At 31.9% G+C, this 20,329-nt stretch overlaps 2 protein-coding genes and 1 long non-coding RNA gene across 3 annotated transcripts; 2 read left to right on the forward strand and 1 right to left on the reverse strand.

The window, feature by feature from the left end:
- The first annotated feature begins 44 nt into the window (after positions 1–44).
- On the forward strand, positions 45–1,473 carry LOC135130127 (zinc finger protein 711-like). The gene is made up of 3 exons (XM_064057460.1): positions 45–52; positions 143–183; positions 231–1,473. The coding sequence occupies exon 3, from the start codon at positions 239–241 to the stop codon at positions 1,328–1,330; it is 1,092 nt and encodes a 363-aa protein (XP_063913530.1). The 5' UTR covers positions 45–52; positions 143–183; positions 231–238; the 3' UTR covers positions 1,331–1,473.
- A 6,928-nt stretch (positions 1,474–8,401) lies between these two features.
- On the forward strand, positions 8,402–10,171 carry LOC135130119 (zinc finger protein 711-like). The gene is made up of 3 exons (XM_064057450.1): positions 8,402–8,629; positions 8,678–9,789; positions 9,849–10,171. Exons 2-3 carry the CDS (start codon positions 8,688–8,690, stop codon positions 10,133–10,135), a joined length of 1,389 nt encoding a protein of 462 aa, XP_063913520.1. The 5' UTR covers positions 8,402–8,629; positions 8,678–8,687; the 3' UTR covers positions 10,136–10,171.
- A 1,771-nt stretch (positions 10,172–11,942) lies between these two features.
- Positions 11,943–12,785, reverse strand: LOC135130458 (uncharacterized). Its single transcript, XR_010280781.1, has 2 exons — positions 12,289–12,785; positions 11,943–12,233 (listed from the first exon to the last, which is right to left on the reverse strand). It is a non-coding gene; the product is annotated as an uncharacterized LOC135130458 (long non-coding RNA).
- Between the last annotated feature and the right edge of the window lie 7,544 nt (positions 12,786–20,329).

The raw sequence follows: 20,329 nt of genomic DNA on the forward strand, positions 1-20,329 counted from the left end.
TGTGTTGCCTAACCTACACAGATTGAACAACTTTTAAGGTTATGTTCGCGAGGTGAGCAAAAACGAAAAATATTATTTGTTGCTACAAATTAGAACAAACTTATCTACATTGACTTATTAATTACACCAATTTTTGTTACAGTTTTTTAACTAAAAAACAATCAGGGCTTTTTTTGGTACAAGGTGAGGTGAAGTCATTTCCATTCAATTAAAGTAATAGGGAAATTTAGGTAAAAAAATGTCAATTCTGGAATATTCGGAGCCTCAACGTGCCAGTTTTTACATGCACTCAATTTTGCAACATTTCAACTGTGAAAACTCCAACCTCGAAACTTACTGCTGCAAGGACTGCAATTTTCAAACAGAGCTCAGACTTCTTCTGAAACAACACTTCGATAAACACCACAAAACCACAAACGACGAAAAGGAATACACCATTCGAAGCTACTTGTGTCGAAAGTGTAGCTTCGAAACTTACTTTTCTGTGAAACTGCTTCAACACACATTGGCGTGTTTACAGAGTAAACGTTATACCAAAACTAAAAGTGTCACGAAAACTGTTGTGACATGGTTTACATGTGATCAGTGTGACTTTAAATCCAAATATAAGTGGATTTTAAAAGCGCACAAAATTTCAAAACACTTGACTGACGACGAAATCAGTTGGTATCAGTGCACTAGGTGTTCATACAGAGGCAAACAAAAAGTCAATTTGAAGTCACATATATACAACCACCATTTGAACGAAGAGGATATTAAATGGCATGAATGCCCCAAGTGCCCATACAAAGCTAAACAGAAATCGACGTTAAACAGTCACATGATCGCCCACCATTTTAGTGAAAAGGATGTTAAGCGTTATGGATGTGACAAGTGTCCTTATAAAGCCAAACGTCTTTCTCTGTTAAAAAAACACATCCAGTTTAACCACTCAGAAGACGACGTTAAATGGTACGAATGCCAGAAGTGCCCATACAAAACTAAACAAAAGTCTAATTTAACGAGTCACATCACGTCGCACCATTTGGATGGGGACGATATTAAATGGTATGAATGCAAGTATTGTCCATTCAAAGCTAAAAGGAAACCAAATTTGAAAAATCACGTAATCGCACGACATTCAGACGGGAAGGATATTAAATGGCACGAGTGTAAACAGTGTCCATTTAAAGCTAAGAGAAGTTCGAATTTGAAAAGCCACGTAATCGCGCGGCATTTAGATGCCAAAGATATTAAGTGGTATGAGTGTACCAAGTGTCCTTACAAAGGTAAACGGAATTTTGATTTGAAAAGTCACATGAATCTTCGGCATGCAGATGAACAGGTGTAAGTTAAACTGTACAAACCAAAACTACCTTAAAATTATATACAACAAAGTTGTAGTTTGTAAATATATTCGTCAGGTCCTCAATGATTTTCATATGTAATTTGAAAAAAACTGTGTACAATAAATGGCAGTGTTGTTTTATTTTATTACTTAACGATAATTTCATCTTTTTCCAACTATGATGGAGTAGTGAATGGTTTTGAGTTTATTCAGGATGGTTAGAAATGAATGTTTGGTTGCCTATATCACACTACTTCAGGGGGAAATCTTTGAGGTTATGTTTTAGTAAAACAAAATTTTCGTCAATAATGCCAACAGTTTTAGATTAAAAAAAGGCTGTTTAGAAGTAGTATTTGTCTTGATATTTAAAGAGTACATTGTTACTTCTGATTGTTACATTCTTTGTACCATGCAATAGAAAATATAACGAATTTGAGTTGACTGTCACGCTAGTTGTACAGGTGGTACTACTGCATACTGGGCACGTCACATCATTTTCTCGGCTGGCAGGCAGCTCGACTGGTTAACGTCAAATGTTTAAAGCTTGATCTTGCAAATGTTAGAAAATTTTTAGTAAATAAAACGTTTAGAGTAAATTAATCTCAGTACTTCAGTTAGTCAATAGAACTGTGTACAAATTCGAGTTGTTTTTAATACAACCACATAAATAACTTTGAAAATCGCGAATTTATCCGGGCGCCTCCACCATTTTTGACGAAATTTTAAAACTGCTCAAATGATTCCAGAGAGACGTCTGTTTTATCGGAAATTTTCTCAGGATCACGAATCTGTTCTTATTTTTGATGTACATTCGCAAATAACTTAGAGAATCGTGGATTTATCCGGGGGCCTCCACCATTTTTGACGAAATTTTGAAACTATTGTGATAACCCAAACATCCCGCCCACCGTGATCCCGCCTTAAATTGACACTTGAAAAAGTTTGAAAGGCTCGCGAAAAATTCAAAAATTCAAAATTTGGTCTTGGCTGTGATCGTCTAACAAAATGGAACCCTACGTTGTGTTTTTGAAAAATGGCGGGATGCGTTCAGATGCAAATGGTGGACTCCAAGGTTGGAAAAGAACCGCTAAATAAAACACAATATTTATGGAGGACACAAAATTATTTATTCCTCCGCTTATTGAACTTTAAATAAAATTTAAATGAAATCAAATTAAACGTTCGGAATCAATGCAAATATTTGAAAATCACAAATTTAATAAAAACAAAGGAAAATCTGAATAAAGTAACTGGATGTAGATACACAAGTCATTACAGTCGTGTAGCGACAAATTTAAATTATGGCAGTCAAAAAGAGCACAAAATTTTAATAAACAAATTAAGCAGCGGCAACGATATCAGAGTGCTTACAAGAGTGTGGCGCTAGAGGCTCGAACTATGTCAATTTCATTCTAGAGCACAACAAAAATACCCATAGGGCGTTGTAGCACGAGCGGAGTTTTGGGGCTCCCGGTCGTGACTGTTCTCCCCCACGACAATGATTCTATCTATGGTAAGCACTGCCGCACAGCATCTCTCTATTACGAACGTGGCGTACGGAAGGACGTTACGGTCGCAAACTCACAGTTGGGTCTCGACAGATCGATAAATCCCGTTAGCTCGACTAGGAACCGCGCACTCCGCTTCCACTACATGTTTGTTATTGCATTGTTTAATCTCAATTCCATTTAAATGTTCAATTTCTATGCCTCTGTTATTAACGACAACTGAACAAGTCTTAAAGTTTCAAAAATTTGAGATTAAACTTGGACATCAGATAATTAAATGATGGAAACATTCATCAACAAAATATTTACATAACAAAAAAAAAATAGCAAGAATTTATAAAAACAAAAGATCTGGTATGAAATAAACTTGTGCAAAAAAAAAATATTACGTGAGGTTAAAACTGCAGAGTATGGAAATTTACGTTCAATTTAAATTATACAACAAAGAAAATTACTGAAGTTAAAATTGTGACATAGAGAAAAATTGTATTCAAAAGAATTTATTTGATGTTACATTATGCCATATGTGATCTAAGTGATTGGTTACTTAAAACAATTTGTTTTGAAGGTTTATATTGTGAACTGTTTATCCCAAACAAAACACATGATAAATAAACACAAAATATCCAGTCAGCGTCTCGGTGATGTAATTTTTAGCGTTGCGAGGAAATGCCTCGGTGATGTAATGATGATAACGATGATAATAATGATGGTAACTGTCTAAGTAAAGAAATTTTTAATCCCCCCCCCCTTCCCCTCGATATTATGAATTTTGTTAATTTAACTTGTGTGAGAAATTAAGAAGTGTTATAATGTAACACTTAAGTATATGCATTCAGAAACCTTATACACAGTAGATAGTATGCTAACCTGTGGTCCGAAATTAGATCGACATTAATTACACCACTTTCATATATAAAATCAGTACTATTAACAAATATGGGATCAATTAAAGTAGCAGATGTTGCTGTAACTCTTGTACTTTCAGTAATAATTTGTCTAAAATCATATGTGGTAAAACATTCTTGTAACTTGTTGTCAAAATGAAAATCGATATTCAGGTCGCCAGTAATGATAATATTTTCATACTGAGGTGTCACATAGGACAGAAAATTGTCAAAGAACTCAGTGGTATCCTCTAACTTACATTTAGTTTTATAAAAAATACCTATAAGAAAACTTAATTTTTGAAGCTGAAGCTCAATACATAAAAGTTCAATGCCACTTATACCATTATAATCATGGAGCACCAATTTAGCTCTGATGTTATTTTTTGCATAGATTCCGATTCCCCCACCAGTCCCTTTTCGATCAGCCCTATATAGTTTATAATTATCCATATTGACCACTGAGGAAGGTATATAATCAGAAAGCCAAGTCTCTGTCACCGCTACCACATCAAAGTCATTGGAATATACTAAATTTTGAAATTCAGTAAATCCTGTAAACAGGGAACGTACATTCAAATGCGCTATACTCATTAGCTTAGAATTATTTTTATTTGAGCTGCTGGCCATAGTCAATTTTAGATATTAATATATTAAGCTGCTTCTTGTACATAGTGCACTGCTGCTTGTTCCCGCATACATGTTGTGTCGAAATTAATGAATTTTTGTTTTTTAAATTATACTCAGCGCAGTTGATACATTTATAAGACTCGCTAGTACACTGTTTAGCTTCATGACTTAGAGAACACTTGTAACATACTGACTCCTCATTTTTACAATCACGACTCATATGTCCATATCTTGAGCATTTAAAACATTTTAGTATCCTAAAGTTATCACTACAATTGAAAAAATATCATAATATTTTTAACGACGCGTTTTGCTTTCGACAAATTGACACTAGATTTACCAGAATGTTATAAGCTGCTTACTGTTTCCTTCACTTCGATTTTTCAATTAATTGATTTTTTAGGTTTTTTGGTTTTTCAATTTTTCAATTTTTTCAGGTTTCGATTTTTCAACTTTACTTTTTTGATTTTTCAATTTTTCGATTTTTTTTAAGGGTTCGATATTTCCACTTCACTTTTTTGATTTTTCGATTTCTCAATTTTTCGATTCTTTAGATTCTCAGTGTTTGGTTATTTCAGTTTTGGGATTTTTCAGTTTTTCGATTCGTCAGTTTTTCTTTCAGTTTTCAGTTTTTCGATATTCTAGTTTTTTGATTTTTCGACTTTTTCATTTTTGACTTCTGGATTTTTCGATGTGTCGACTTTTTACTTTTTCGATTTTTAAATTTTAGATTTCTCAATTTTTTGGTATTTTAATTTCTCAATATTTAAAATTTTAGATTTTTCAATTTCTCGATCGATTTTTCATTTCAGCTACAATTTTTTAATGTTGATTATTTTACTTTTTCGATTTTTTAATTTTTAAAATTGTAGATTTTTCGATTTCTCGATTTTTCAGTTCAATTCTTCGATATTTAATCTTTTGATTTTTCGACTTCCTGGTTTTAGATTTTCTGTTTTTCAATTTTCGATTTGTTAATTTTTCAAATTTGACTTTCATAATCTCCCAATTTTTCGATTTTTCAATCAATCGATGTTTTGGTTTTGCCATTTCTTTACCTTCGAGTGTTTCGATTTTCCTGTTCTTCAGTTCTTTAATTTTTTGATTTTTCAGGCTTTTGATTTATCAATCCTTCGATGTTTTAATTTTTTTAATTTTTCAATCATCCAATATTTCAGTGTTAGAGTTTTTCAGTTTTACGATTTTTCGTTTTTTCGATTTCACAATTTTAAATTTTTTCGATTTTTCACTGTCTCGCGTTTACAATTTTTCATTTCTTATTCCTTTTGATATTCCAATTTTTTCAGTTTATCAATTTTTAATTTTCTATTCTTTCAAATTTTCAACTTCTCGAATTTGCAGTTTTTCCATTGTGAGTTAAAAAATAAAATACTTGATCTTCAATTGTCTAGTGGAAATAAATTCACTATTATTAGTATTATTTTCATTTTCACGGTTTTTAATTTTTTAATTTGTATAGAAAAATAACGCGTTTATTCCAAATCAATTTTTTTAAAATGATAGACTAGCAAATTTTCGATTATTTTAACTATTGGACGATCTTTTTCATGGTGTTGTGGTGACCAAATTTGAATTAAAACTCCGCGCTGAAAAAAAAAACAGAAAATCGTTAAACATAGGCAACCATGTGCACGTTTAGTTCCTTTCTGGTGGTCGGTAGCTCTCCTAGGAAATTTCTGGGTAGGATGAAGATTTTAATCATTACTAGTTCTAACACAGTTTAACAGTCAGGAGTTTGTTTAAAAGCATTTGCTAGGAGATTTCATGAAATTCACTTATTCAGGACTCATTTTTTGTTTATCAAGTTATAAATAAGATTTCTGGATGCTTTTTTGTATGTATTTTGAAAAAAAAATTGTGTTGAAAGTTTAAAACGCTGCAGAAAATAGATTGAGAAACCCACAAGGTTTCTTTATAATGTTTTAAAAATAAATAAAATAAACCGTTTATGTCCAAATATAACAGTAAAAAAATGTAATTGTTTAATCCTGTTTCAATGTTGTATGAAAAAATGAACTTCCATCTTGAATGGTCGGTACTAAAGTCTACCCCTCAATGTTTCCCTGAAAAAAAGTTACTTATTTCAAATAAAAAAAAAGAAAAAGTACAATTTACATCAACCTCGTCATCACTTCGGTAGCCATCTGCAGATGGTAATTCCGTCTACCTTTTTACTTTTTCGATTTTTCAATTTTTGGATTTTTAAATTTTAGAATTTTCAGTCTTTTGATACTTTAATTTTTCAATATTTATAATCTTTCGATTTTTCGACTTCCTGGTTTTAGATGTTTTGCTTTCAATTTTTCGATTTGTTAATTTTTCATTCCCGATTTATAGAGATTTGATTGTTCAGGTTTTCGATTTATCAGTTTTTCAACTTTTTATTTTGGCCTATTCCGGTTTCTCAGTTTTTCCAGTTTTCCATTTTTTCGATTTTTGATTTTTTCGCTTTTCCAGTTTTTCAACTTTTAGCTTTTTGTTTGTCGATTTCTCTATTTTTCGATTTTTCGACTTCATCACTTTTCGATTTCTCGTTCTTTGGATCTTTCAATCTCTCAATTTTTCAATTTTTCGAATTTTCAAGTTTTTTTATTTCTCAGTTTATCGAGATTTGGATTTTTCGATATTTTGATTGTCAATTTTTCAATTTATAAATTGTTCAATTTTTAACGTTTCGATTTTCCGATTTTGGCCTATTTCGGTTTCTCACTTGTTCAACTTTTCGACTCCACGATTTCTTGATCTTTTTATTTTTCGATTTCTCGGTTTTTCGATTTTCCAGTTTTTCGATGCTTCGATTTTCAGTTCTTCGATAATTCGATTTTTCAATGTTTCGGTTTTATGATTTTTAAAATTTCGATTTTTCGAATTTTCGCTTATTTTAATTTTTCTTTTTTTTTCTCACTGTTAATATCATACAGTGTATCGAAAACTACCACAAAAATTGTCAATAAAAACATTTAAAAATTCATACAAAATATAACACAGTGTTTCCAAAACATTTTCCCGAAAAAAATCCATTGGGTTATTACGATTTCAACAATATTCTTAGTTTAAGATGTTGTGCTAGTATAAAACACAAATAATGAATTAATTCTTGGTTAAAGAAAATATGTAAAATCATCTAAATACAGTAGCGGTCATTTCTACGGAACCACTCGATAAAAAGTCAAGTTGGTAGCCCTGTCATCTAGTACTTTACGCCGAAAGCGGTTGGTAGCGGTAGTTGATATGGCAATCGAAACTAGCACAACACGAATGTTTCGGTTGCCCTCATTTATGCCGCACTGTATCCCGTGCATACTGTATGTTCTGTTCATCTATTTATTAAAATAAAATATCTACATTGACAATGGGGCCATCTAACCTGTCAAATTTTTGACACATATGTTTTCCCCCAGAAACCCGTCAAGGTCACTTACACTCACGGTACACTAAACAAATTTTGAAAATTTACACTAGGGAGTGGTTCCATAGAAAAGATCGCGACTTTATGTACCAAAAATATTCACTTAGTCGTTATAAAAACCGACCAAACAACTATTTCCCGCAGAAATAATAGTCCAAAGCAACCAAATCGCTTCTGAACGCTTAGAGTCGACATTGGCCTGAGCGCGCTCTGGTCTGTAGAACAAACAAGTTCTCAGGCGACGAGTTGTAGTGAAACAAGTTTTTTATTGGCATCGACTATTTAAATTTCGCGCTTGTTTTAGGCGGTTGAGGACTCCAATGTCAATTCGGGTGGTTTTTTGCAAAATCAGCCTGTATGTCGCATCTATATTAATCTATGATAAACTATTTGATAATTTTTGGATGACTTTTCATTGTACTTTTTTGTTTGTATATTTAAAAACAAAAATTGATTTAAAAAGCAGACAAATTTGAGGTTATATTGAAACTGCAGCAAATTAAATAATTTTCTCAATGACATTCCATTGCCTTACAGAAATCTGTAACGTGACATTCTAATCTGTCATTCTAATGTTTTTGAAGTTTTTGTTGTGGTTCGGAGCACGGTGGTATCGGAGGCATTATTTAATTTCGGAATTTTTCCCTTTTAACAGTTATTTTACAAAATATTTCTATCAAGTAAATATACTATGTGATAATGTTTGGGTAACACGGGGTAACCTTTCATTCTCCTTTCATGTTTGTATATTAAAAAAACAAAAGTCGATTTAGAAAGCCAACAAATTTGAGGTTATAACTACAGCACATGCTACAACAAATTAGACGCTTTTCTCTCAAAGTACCAGGTAGGAACAAACTTGACGTCCGCTTCACACACTTATAAACATTTTTAGATAAATCACCATGTCGTTACTAAAATACTCAAAGAAGCTCGTCCAAATGAAGCCTTCCCTGAACAATGTCCACCGCTGTAAGGTTTGTCCATATTTCACAACCTCATTTTTGCTCATGGTGAACCACGTTAAACGCCACCAAGCTCCCCCACAATATTTCAACTGTGAAAATATCGACGTCGAAACTTACCACTGCGAGGACTGCAATTTCCAGACAGAACTAACACTTCTTTTCAAGCAGCACGCCCGACTGTGTTATAGGAAGTCTGAAGAGAATTTACCAGAGCAAGTTTACTCAACTCAAAGTTTCATTTGCAAGAAGTGCAGTTTCGAAACACATTTCAAGCTTAAGTGGCTTCAGCACGGTACACAGTGTTTGGGAAGCAATAACTTTCAAATAGTAACACCTAATGGTAAAATTACCATATGGTATTACTGCAACCAGTGTGAAGGCAGATTCACAAGGAAACAAAACTTGAAGGCACACAAAATTTTAAAACATTTGAGTGATGATCAACGCAGGTGGTATTATTGTGGACATTGCTCCTATAAATCCATTCTGAAATCGCGTTTAAAAGTACATGTAATGAGGCATATGAACAAACCAAAGAGACGGATTTTTTTAAAAACTCCTGGTGTTATAGAGTATGTGGATGAGCGGGGTATTAAATGGTATAAATGTGAAAAGTGTCCACATAAAACTAAAGTTAAGGGGAATTTAATCGAGCATATAAATTCCTTGCACTTAGATGAGAAGGATATTACATGGCACGAGTGCCAGATTTGTTCATACAAAGGTAAAAATGTGTTGGCTTTGAAGAGACACATTATTGTACATCATTTAAAAGATAAGGATGTTACATGGCATAAATGTCAAAGCTGTCAATATATGACTAAATATCATAGAGTATTAAAGGAACATATAAATGGGCACCATTTAGATGAACAAGATGTTAAGTGGCACGAATGTGAAGAGTGTTCGTATAAAACCAAATATAAAAGCAACTTGTCAAGTCACAAACTGGTATCACACCCTAGTGAAAACTGGTCACAATACACTCCAAGGATGTTAAAAAAGCTTCCCTCGAAACCACTACATGTTTCAAAGAAAGGTGATTTGACATAATTAATAATAGTAAGTAACTTTGATAATAAAATGTACTCTCCGCAGGTAAAATAAGAGTGGGTGGAAATCTTACTAATTACAAATGGTGTCAGCTTGCCGACGAGAAAAGGAACAACTCAGTTTTCAAAAAAAAGTTACTTGAAGAAGACCACAAGCAAAAACAGGAAATCCATGCAATAATGAAGAACCAATTGCAGGAGGAACATGAGCAAAAACTGCGACATCGTGAAGAAGAACATTATGTAAAATTGAAATTAATGCAGGAGGAGCATGCATTAAGGATGACATTGTTGAAACAACAAATCACGTTCTCCGATGTTGATAATAATTAGTAAATCAGTGAGATATAATAAATTAATTTCATATAATTTTGTTTTTATTTACTTGGTTAGATGAATACATAAGTGATGTGAACAATGAAAAATACTAAAGCATAGAGCGGAACATGAGCTGAAATTGCATTTAATGAATTTAGAAATCTATACTTATATAATAAAGCTGAAGCTTTTGTTTATTTGAACACGCTAATCTCAGAAACTACTGGTTCAAATTCAAAAAATCTTTTGTGTTGGATAGTCCATGTATCATAATTACATATAGGCTATATAACATCACGCTATGATCAATAGGAGCGAAGTAGCAATGAAAAATTCGGAAAAACGGGAAAATTATTCCTCCTTTGACAGCTTCCGTTGCTTACGCTGCTTAAACGGTTAAAGTTACGTAAAAATCATGTATGACAAAATTGTTCCCCTCTAAAAGTTCTAAAGAAAAGTCTGCGACAGCATATGTCTATCTTTTAAGGTCGACTCAGTATAACCTTTTTTATGGTAATGAAATTTGTTCTAAAATAATAATGCATTATGTATAAAATTCTCGCGTCACAGTGTTTGTAACCGAACTTCTCCGAAATGGGTTGACCGAGTTGTATGAAATTTTTTATGTATATTCGGTATGTCTGACAATAGGTTGTAAACTATTTTTTAAACCCCTAAGTGATAAGGGTGGCCCACCCTAAAAAATTTTTGTCTATTTTTTGGACAAAATTTTTTATTTTTATTTTTTTAAGAATTGGCATCAAAAAATACACATAACCCTAAATTTTCACCTTTCTACTACCAACCCCCATTTTTTAATCGTCAATAAAATAAAAATCAATTGCTCTTCCTGTTAGTCTCGCCAAGACTCAAAAACGGCTTGACCGATTTGAAACATTTTTTATATTACGGGAATGGTTTATAAATAAAAAAATAAGGATAACTTAAAAGAACAGTTAAAAAATAAAAAAATTCTAAAAATTTTGTATGGGAATCGCCACTTCGAATTACTTTCAATAGTTGGCGTTTCTGACGGACCTGTCATCTAACTGACGTGTCATACTAAACTAATTCTTCCGTGCGATTGTGAAAAGTATATTGCATTTCAAATCGTTCTTTGTTTTTTCGTAAAAAAAAACGTCGTTTATTTTAAGAAAAGTCTTGGTTAAAGTGAATTTAATTACACATTTATACACGCAAATTTGCAATAGCTCTTGTAACCTTCAATTTATTGTGACAAATTTGCGAGAAGAGTATATTAAATTTCCTCGAACAGGAGAAGAAATGACTACAGTGCAGCAAGGTTTTTATCAACTTGCAAGATTCCCACAAGTTGATGGTGCTTTAGATTGCACACATATCAAAATAAAGTCACCGGGTATGTTAATAAGGTGTTTGTGTTAACGGACATTAGTATAGAAAATTTTGCAGGTGGAGAAAATGCTGAAATTTATGGCAATCGCGAAAATTTTTTCTCCCTGAATGTGCAAACAATTGCTGCTTCTAATTTAAAAATAATAAATATTGTAGCAAGATGGCCCGGTTCTGCTCACGACTCAACAATTTTTAGAAATTCTGAGAACAGAGCAAGAGATGAATTTATTGCATATTTTGCTAATTTGTAAATTTACATACTGTAGGTGTAGAACTTTATAAATATAATTCTTTACATTGTAGTTCTGAATTTATTAAATACAATTTCAACTTATGTTCTGATCTGTGCTTTAGTTAGTTTAATATTTTTTGTTGTTCACATCACCTATGTATTAGTCTGATCATTGCCTGTCTGATGCTACATCTGACAAAGTAATTAAAAACGAAATTATATAAAATTGTTTTATTATATCTCACAGATTACTATCAACATTTATTGATGAACTATTTTGCCTTAATAAGGTCATCTTCAATGTATGCTCCTCCTGCATCAGTTTTAATTTTAAATTGTGTTCCTCTTCTCGATGCCTCAGCTTTTGTTCATGCTCTTCCTGTAAATGTTTTTTTATTATGTTATGAATTTCTTGTTTTTGTTTGCTGTCTTCCTTAAGTAGGTCCTGTTTAAAAATAAAAACTGAATCCTCATTTTCATTGTGAGTTGTTACTTCAACATCTACAACTTAAGAAGCAATTACAACTATGTTACTGTTTTCAGTTTAAGTCTGATAACATACCATCATCATCACACACTGCTGGCAAACCTGTCAATTGGTCCCCTAAAATGTCGCGGACAATTGCGTCTACTGACGTCTCACGTGGACCTTTGGAGGGACCACCACCAGTTTCTTGTCTGTAATTTTTGTCTTTTGAAAAATTACGCACCGCATTTTTTTTTAAATTCGTCCATTTCTCTTTTAAATTTCTGGACGTCCGAGGAACAGTTCTAGAAATAGCGTTAAATTTTTCTGTTAACTTCTCCCACGCTATGTTCTTCTGTTTATTAGTGACAATTCCACTTTCCTTACACTCAATCACCTTCTTGTTTTCTCGAACTAAGTCCACAAGAAGAGATATTTCTTGGGACTCAAAATTTTTTGATCTAACACGGTCACTATTCATCTTGGCTCTTGGCTTAGGATATATAATGCAATCAAACACAAAACACAAGCTACCCCCGCTAAACAAAAATTACAGAATAACAAGAGATTGAGGTTAGAACATTAGAACCACGATGAGCCACGATGATACATTGTCCGTAATGCGCATGTGTTAACCGAAAAATAATTCGTAACCAACCTCCTTCGGCTTGGTTAGTTAACCAAGAAATTTAACCATCAAATATAACTACAATTTCTTGGTTTAACCAACAACTGAAATACCGGGCCTAAGAGAAATAATGGTTAGTTAACCAGAAAATACTTAACCAAATTTTCGACACTGAAATACCGGTTCTTGGTTAAAGTTTTGGTTAAAATTTAACCAAGGTTAGTTAACCCTGATTTTAACCGACTACTGAAATACCGGGCCTAAGTGGTATGGATGTAAAAAGTGTCCATTCAAAACTAAGTATAGACTTGCTATACAAAAACATGTAAAACAACTCCACAAAAATGAAGAAGATATTAAATGGTACGAATGTAAAGTTTGCCCCTACAAAACCAAATGGAAGAGCAGTTTAAACCGTCACATAAATGTACAATCGCACGCAAATGTTTTGAACCTATGGGCGGATCATTTTTGCCGGTCGTCACCGAAGGAGGCGGTCCAAATCGTCTAAGGGCAGAATTTGTAGGTAGGTTCAAACTACAACGAAATTTACGTGTTGACCAAATTCTTACCCTGAATTAGTTTTAATTTTATAAATACTTACTCTGAATTAGTTTTAATTTTATAAATACCCTATCTAAAATGTTCAGAATATGATGAGTCTGTACTTGTGATTTACCATTCCATTAATATTTTTTGGATTTGTTTATACATACAGGGTGACTCAAAAAAAATAATGACTGAGTCAATTTATTTTATTGAAGAAATCAAGAATTGCAAAACTGAATACTTTGGAATCTTGTCAATCACACTAATATCAGGTCTAATTGTGCCGACCATAGTTATAAAATTCACATTAAAGTAAGTCACGGACATTTTTTGAAGTGTACTACATTTGAAAAAGCAAAAAAAATGTTCAGTTTAACTTCCTAATTTTGGTTTAAAGTTTATCAATCATATTTGACGCTTTATTTTATCCGTTTCATTTGCTATCCTTTACTGCGGTCTCTCTTGGATCGAGGTGTAACACCGGACCGAACGTTCTTCGACCGATTGGATAATTTATCACTTCCGACATCTTTTCGGCGACAAATTTAATCTTTGCATACTTCAGCGTAGTTAGTGAACTCGTTGTGACCACTGAAATATACAAAGAGTAAATTTTGAAATGGAACGAAAGTCGAAGAATACTTTCAAAGCCACGATCAAAATGTATTTGCTTATCTTCGCCAAAAAATGCATGACGTCATCGTAAAATTTGATATCATGAGTCTATACCTGTGATTTATCATTGCAGTAATATTTTTTAGATTTACTTATACAGCCTGTCTCAAAAAAAGGTCACTTCGATTTTCGATTTTTCGTTTTTTCGACCAACAGTTTCATCGAATTAGATTTTTCAGTTTAAATTTTTCTATCAACTTTTCGATTTTATTACTTTCTAATTTTCTGATTTTTCAAATTTGCGGTATTTTGATTTTTCGAGTTTTCAGTTTTTTCGTTTTTCGATTTTTTAATTTTTCGTTTTTTTGATTTTTCGATGTTTCGATTTTTTAAGTTGCCATTCTTTCAATTTTCGATTTTTCGTCTTTCCATTTTTAGATTTTTTGATTTTTCGTCAGTTTTTAGACTTTGCAATTTTTTTGCATTTTTCGGTTATATTTTACTTTCCGATTTTTTTGATTTTTGAATTCTCGATTTTACGTTTTTAATTCTTCGATTTCCGATTTTTCAATTTTCCGGTTTTTTAATTATTCTATTCTCGATTTTTCGATTTTCCATTAATCACAAAATTTTTCGATTTTTCGGTTGTTTTATTTTTCGACCTTCGATTTTTCAACTTTCGATTATTCGATTTTCCATTTTCTGATTTTACGATTTCTCGATTTTGGTTTTTCCGCTTTTGTGGTTTTTCGATTTTTCTGTTTGTTTCAGTTTTTATGGTTCTGCAATTTGCAGCTTTTGGATTGCAATTTTGTTACTTTCCGATTTTCCACTTTTCGATTTTTTTGATTTTTTTTCGATCGTCGTTTTTTCGATTTTCATTTCTTCGATTTTTTGATTTTTCAATTTTTAGGCCTTGCAATTTTTCTACTTTTCGCTTTTTCGAGTTTTTGTTTCATCGAATTTTCGATTTTCGATTTTTCGACTTTCCATGTTTAGATATTTTTCGATTTTTTTTTTATTTTTCGATTGTTCTGTTCGTCAGTTTTGACACTGCAATTTTTACTTTTCCACTTTTTTATTATTTTAGTTTCGGATTATTCGATTTTTGAATTTACGTTTTTTTTTTCATTTTTCGATTTCCGATTTTTTAATTTTTCGATTTTTCGGTTTTTTAATTTGTCGATTATCCATGTTCCGACTTTCGATTTTCCAATCTTCGATTTTTCAAATTCCAGTTTTCGATTTTCCACTTTTTGATTCAGTTTTTAGGCTTTGCAATTTGTTTACTTTTCGATTTTTCGATTATTTTACTTTCCATTTTTTTGATTTTTGAATTGTCGTTTAGAGTTTTCAATATTATGAATTTTCGAATTTTCGGTTTTCCTATTTTTCGATTTTTGATTTTTCCATTTTTCGGTTGTTTGATTTTTCAATTTTCGGTTTTTCAATCTTACAAATTTTCGATTTTTCAGATTTGTGAATTTCCAGTTTTTCGATCGACCTACGTATTAGATTCATTGAATTTTCGATTTTCGGTTTTTCCATTTTTAGATTTTTGATTTTCCAGTTTTGTATTTTCAGATTTTCTGTTTTTCGCATATCTGATTTATCAAATTTTCGATTTTTCGATATTTGATTTTCGAATTTTCGATTGTTCAGTTTTCCATTTTTCAGCTTTTAGACTTCAATTTTTTTACTTTTCGATTTTCCAAATTTTCGAGTTTCAATTTTCAGATTTTTGATTTTTCGATTTTCTTTTTAAATCTTTGAATTTTTCGGGTCTGATTTTTCGAATTTTTGATTTTTAATTTTTCCATTCTTCGGTTTTTAGACTTCAATTTTCTTTCTTTTAAATTTTTCGATATTCTATTTTCCGCTTTTCAGAATTTTCGATTTTCAGTTTTCAGACTTTCGATGATTAGAATTTTGGATTTTTCAGTTTTATGATTTTTCGATTTTTAGAAAATTTGAGTAGTCGAATTTTCGATTTTTCAATTCATCGATTTTTCCATGTTCAATTTTTCAATTTAAATTTTGCGATATTCAATTTGTCCATTGTCGATTTTTAGAATTTTCGGTTTTTCAGTTTTTTCATTCTCAACTGTTAGATTTCAATTTTGTTACTTTCCGATTTTTTGGTTTTCGATTTTCCAAGTTTCAGAATTTCCAAGTTTCTTTATTCAGATTTTCGATTTTCCACTTTTTCGATTTTAGATTTTTCGAATTTTTGTTTTTCCAATTTTTTGCTTTTTCGATTTTTCTGTTCGTTTCAGTTTTTAGGCTTTGCAATTTTTTTTACTTTATATATTTTGATTATTTTAATTTCCGATTTTTTTTATTTTTGTTTTTGATTTTTTTAATTTTCAATATTACAAATTTTTGACTTCGATTTTTTGGTTTTCCCGTTTTTCAATTTTCGATTTTTCGATTTTTGAGGTTTGTGAATTTCGATTTTTTGATTAGCCATTTTTTGATTTTCGATTTTTACGATTTGTATTTTTCGATTTTCTGTTTTTTGCATTAGTGAATTTCAGTTTTTCCGATTTTTGATTTTGCGCATATTTGATTAATCAAATTTTCGAAAAAGTTACCATGCTTACAAAAACTTCAAAACATCTACAATATTTCAAAGTATTCAGTTTTGCTATTCTTGATTTCTTCAATAAAATAAATTGACTCAGTCATTAACGTTTTTGAGACACCCTGTATAACCAAATCTAAAAAATATTAATGCAGTGATAAATCACAAGCATAAAACTCATCATATTTTATACATTTAAGATAGGATTTATTCTGCAAAATTTTGAGGTGACGTCAAAAATTTTTTAGAGGGGATAAGCAAATATATTTTAATTAAAAATGTATCATGTTTATCATGATTTTAAAACATTTGCAAGATTTCAAAGTATTCGATTTTTGCAAATTCAAAATTAAATTGCAAAATATTGTTTTATAATTTTGATTTTTTTTCCAAAAATCTGGACGTTTCGGATAAAAACTCAACACGGAGTCATAAACTACATGTGTAGGACTATGTTACTGTATACAATTTAAAACCCATTTACTATGCATAAATTTGAAGTGACGTCATTACATTATTGGTGGGGATGATTAGACAAATTTAATAATTTTGCGACATTTATGAAAAAAATATCAGTTAACAAAAATGGCACGTTTTTATTATTATGCCAGTTACATGTGACTCAACGACAATATCGTTTTTTTTAAGAGTATTTTATTTGGAAAAGTGATGAAATTTTTTATACGGAACAATTGGTCGAAAGATGTTAGAAAGCAAAATAATTCATGTCCGGACCATCGTTACACACGAACGAAAGTGACCATTATTTTATGGGAACAACTACCTGTTAAATCTTCTCGGACAAATTCCAGAGAACTAGTGTGAGCCATAAATATTTCTTACCAAATGTATATATAACTACTGTCCCTCCCGTTATTGTCAATAAAATTTTATAGGGTAAAATGTGAATTTCGTTGTAGTTTGAGCCTACCTACAAATTCTACCCTTGAAGGATTTGGACCGCCTTCTTCGGTGAGGGCAGGCAAAAACGATCCGCCCATAGGCTCAAAACATTTGCGTGCGATTGTACACCACTTAAAGGATGAAGACGTTAAATGCTCAACTAAACATATGAGGTCTACAATTTATTTTATTATTTTTAATTTATATTTTTTGTTTTTTTAATATTATGTGTATCATTAATTTATAGTAAATATTGTCATTTTGTTCTTATTTCTGCTCACGAAACAGGAAATAAACTTAAATCTTAATGAGATTGTGTATGATATATTGTGATAACCCAAATATCCGGCCTTAAATTGACACTAGCACGAGCGGAGTTTGGGACTCCTGGTCGTGATTGTTCTTCCACCGCGACGGTGATTCTATTCTATCGACAACACATGCCATCCAGTACCCCTCTATGACCAAGAAACTTCCCACGCGGAAACAAACCGTTACGGTCGCAAACTCGTGGCTGGGTCTCGACTATTGGGTCAAATCGACAGCGTCACGTCATCACGACCGTCCCTGACTTTTATGCAAGATGGTGCGGCCGCCAGTTCGACGAGGAACCGCGCACTCCGCTTCCGCTACGTGTTTCTGTGTTATTTTACCTCAGTTCCATTTAAATGACTGAACCAGTGTCAAAGTTTCAAAGAGCAATAAACAACATTTATTAAATTCGCCATACACTCTCGTGAAATTTTTAAACGGCAAAGAATTCTTATTTGAGATTAAGATTAGACATCAGAAAATTATATGATGAAAACATTAATCAACAAAATATTTACATAAAAAAATTAGCAAAGATTAAAAAAAAAAGATCTGGTATGAAGTAAAACTTGTGCAGACAAAAGCATTATGAAATTACTGTACTTAATCGATAAATCCAATAGATGTCACTACAGTAGGCGAAGGATCTGAAGATAGCTACAGAATAAAAAAAGGCCTCACGCGAACGGCTTGAGGAGACGAAGTCTTGGACTTTGGATTTATATCTAGGAGGCCTTGCTATAGTTTCATACGATTTTTTGGAGAGCTTCATAATGATTCGTTAAAGATGAAGTATGAGTCAAACTTTTTTTCATAACAATAATAATTTGTTACTGAAATAATGCTTTGTTTCCTACAGGTAAAAAAAGCAAATTATAAGCAACAGAAAATAAACAAACTGAAATCTAAATAAAAGTGTGTATGATGTCATAAATAACGTAAATGTACCTATATGAAGAACATAACACAATAAAACTTTCTATCTACCAAAAATAATAATACCAAATAGATATAAACTTCTAGTTCTAGTTAATACTTAGAAAAAAAGTCGAAAACTAGAGATGTATAGTTTTTTAAATAGCATTTCATTTACTAGAATTATTTTTAACTATACAGAGTGTAATATCACATTAGGGAACTGAGAGAAAAAAATGCTTCCCGCTTCCTCATCCATAACAAAATAAATCGAGCTCAATAACAAACAACGAAACGAAAATCTGAAAATTTCGTATGAAAAGTAAAAGTCGATTTATAAACTTACCGCTGACGTTGCTGCTCGCCGTTACGTTGCCGTTGACGTTGGGTTTTCAACCAATCAAATTGCGGTAGTGCAGTGCTGCCAACCTGAAGGAAAATCCCCTGAAATAGGGGGGACATTTTTTTAGTTAACAGCACTAATTCCACGAAAATCAAATTTTGATAGAGCTAATGAGGTCCAACAATATTAAGCCATTTAATCACCTGTTCGCCGAAACCCTCATATTCTAAATAGTTGCCATCATTTTCTACACTGTAGCTTTCTAGCAGTACTCATGCATTGTTAAAGATAGTCCTCGACGTTTAAATCGACAAAATTTATTGCTATTCGTCTCAAAAACAGATTAGGTATTACAATTACACTGTTTTGCCTTTTTCACAATATGTGTAGTCTTCTTTTCACAACAAGAAAGGTAAAACATGTTTAAAATGGTAAATTTTTGTAAGAGAGTATCCATTTTGAAATTACGCTCCGCCCCTCGGTCTGACACCGAATGAAAAATTCATCACGATTGAGATCGAGACGGATGGGTGGGGGCTTCCCTTTTGGTTTTCTTTTTTAATTAATACATTTATTTTTGTCTGTGTGTATAACACAATTGCTTAAGAACATATTTCACATGGTAATTTCTCACAGAAAAGTAAGGATTTAACAATTAAGCTCCGCCCCTCGGCTTACATCTTGACTTTTTTAATATACATAGCCATCCTTTCACAACAAGAAACTTAGAATATGGTTAAAATCGTAAATTGCACTTTTTCTGTTTTCTTATTTGAAATAAGTAACTTTTTTTCAGGGAAACATTGAGGGGTAGACTTTAATACCGACCATTCAAGATGGACTTAGTTCATTTCTTCATACAACATTGGAACAGGATTAAACAATTACATTTTTTACAGTTTATTTTATATATAAAGAAACCTTGTGGGTTTCTCAATCTATTTTCTGCAGCGTTTTAAACTTTCAACACATTTTTTTTTCAAAATACATACAAAAAAGCTTCCAGAAATCTTATTTATAACTTGATAAACAAAAGATGAGTCCTGAATAAGTGAATTTCATGAAATCTCCTAGCAAATGCTTTTAAACAAACTCCTGACTGTTAAACTGTGTTAGAACTAGTAATGATTAAAATCTTCATCCTACCCAGAAATTTCCTAGGAGAGCTACCAACCACCAGAAAGGAACTAAACGTGCACGTTGTTGCCTATGTTTAACGATTTTCTGTTTTTTTTTCAGCGCGGAGTTTTAATTCAAATTTGGTCACCACAACACCATGAAAAAGATC

This window comes from Zophobas morio, unplaced genomic scaffold, assembly GCF_036711695.1.
Source record: "Zophobas morio isolate AGI-343-1 ecotype UQ-CSIRO unplaced genomic scaffold, CSIRO_AGI_Zmor_V1 ptg000017l, whole genome shotgun sequence".
Lineage (NCBI taxonomy): Eukaryota > Metazoa > Arthropoda > Insecta > Coleoptera > Tenebrionidae > Zophobas > Zophobas morio.

Coding starts and splice junctions, on each gene's coding strand:
- LOC135130127 (XM_064057460.1), top strand. CDS start 239: ATGTCAATTCTGGAATATTCGGAGCCTCAACGTGCCAGTTTTTACATG.
- LOC135130119 (XM_064057450.1), top strand. CDS start 8,688: ATGTCGTTACTAAAATACTCAAAGAAGCTCGTCCAAATGAAGCCTTCC. Junction 9,790..9,848: donor ACTACATGTTTCAAAGAAAG/GTGATTTGACAT, acceptor TACTCTCCGCAG/GTAAAATAAGAGTGGGTGGA.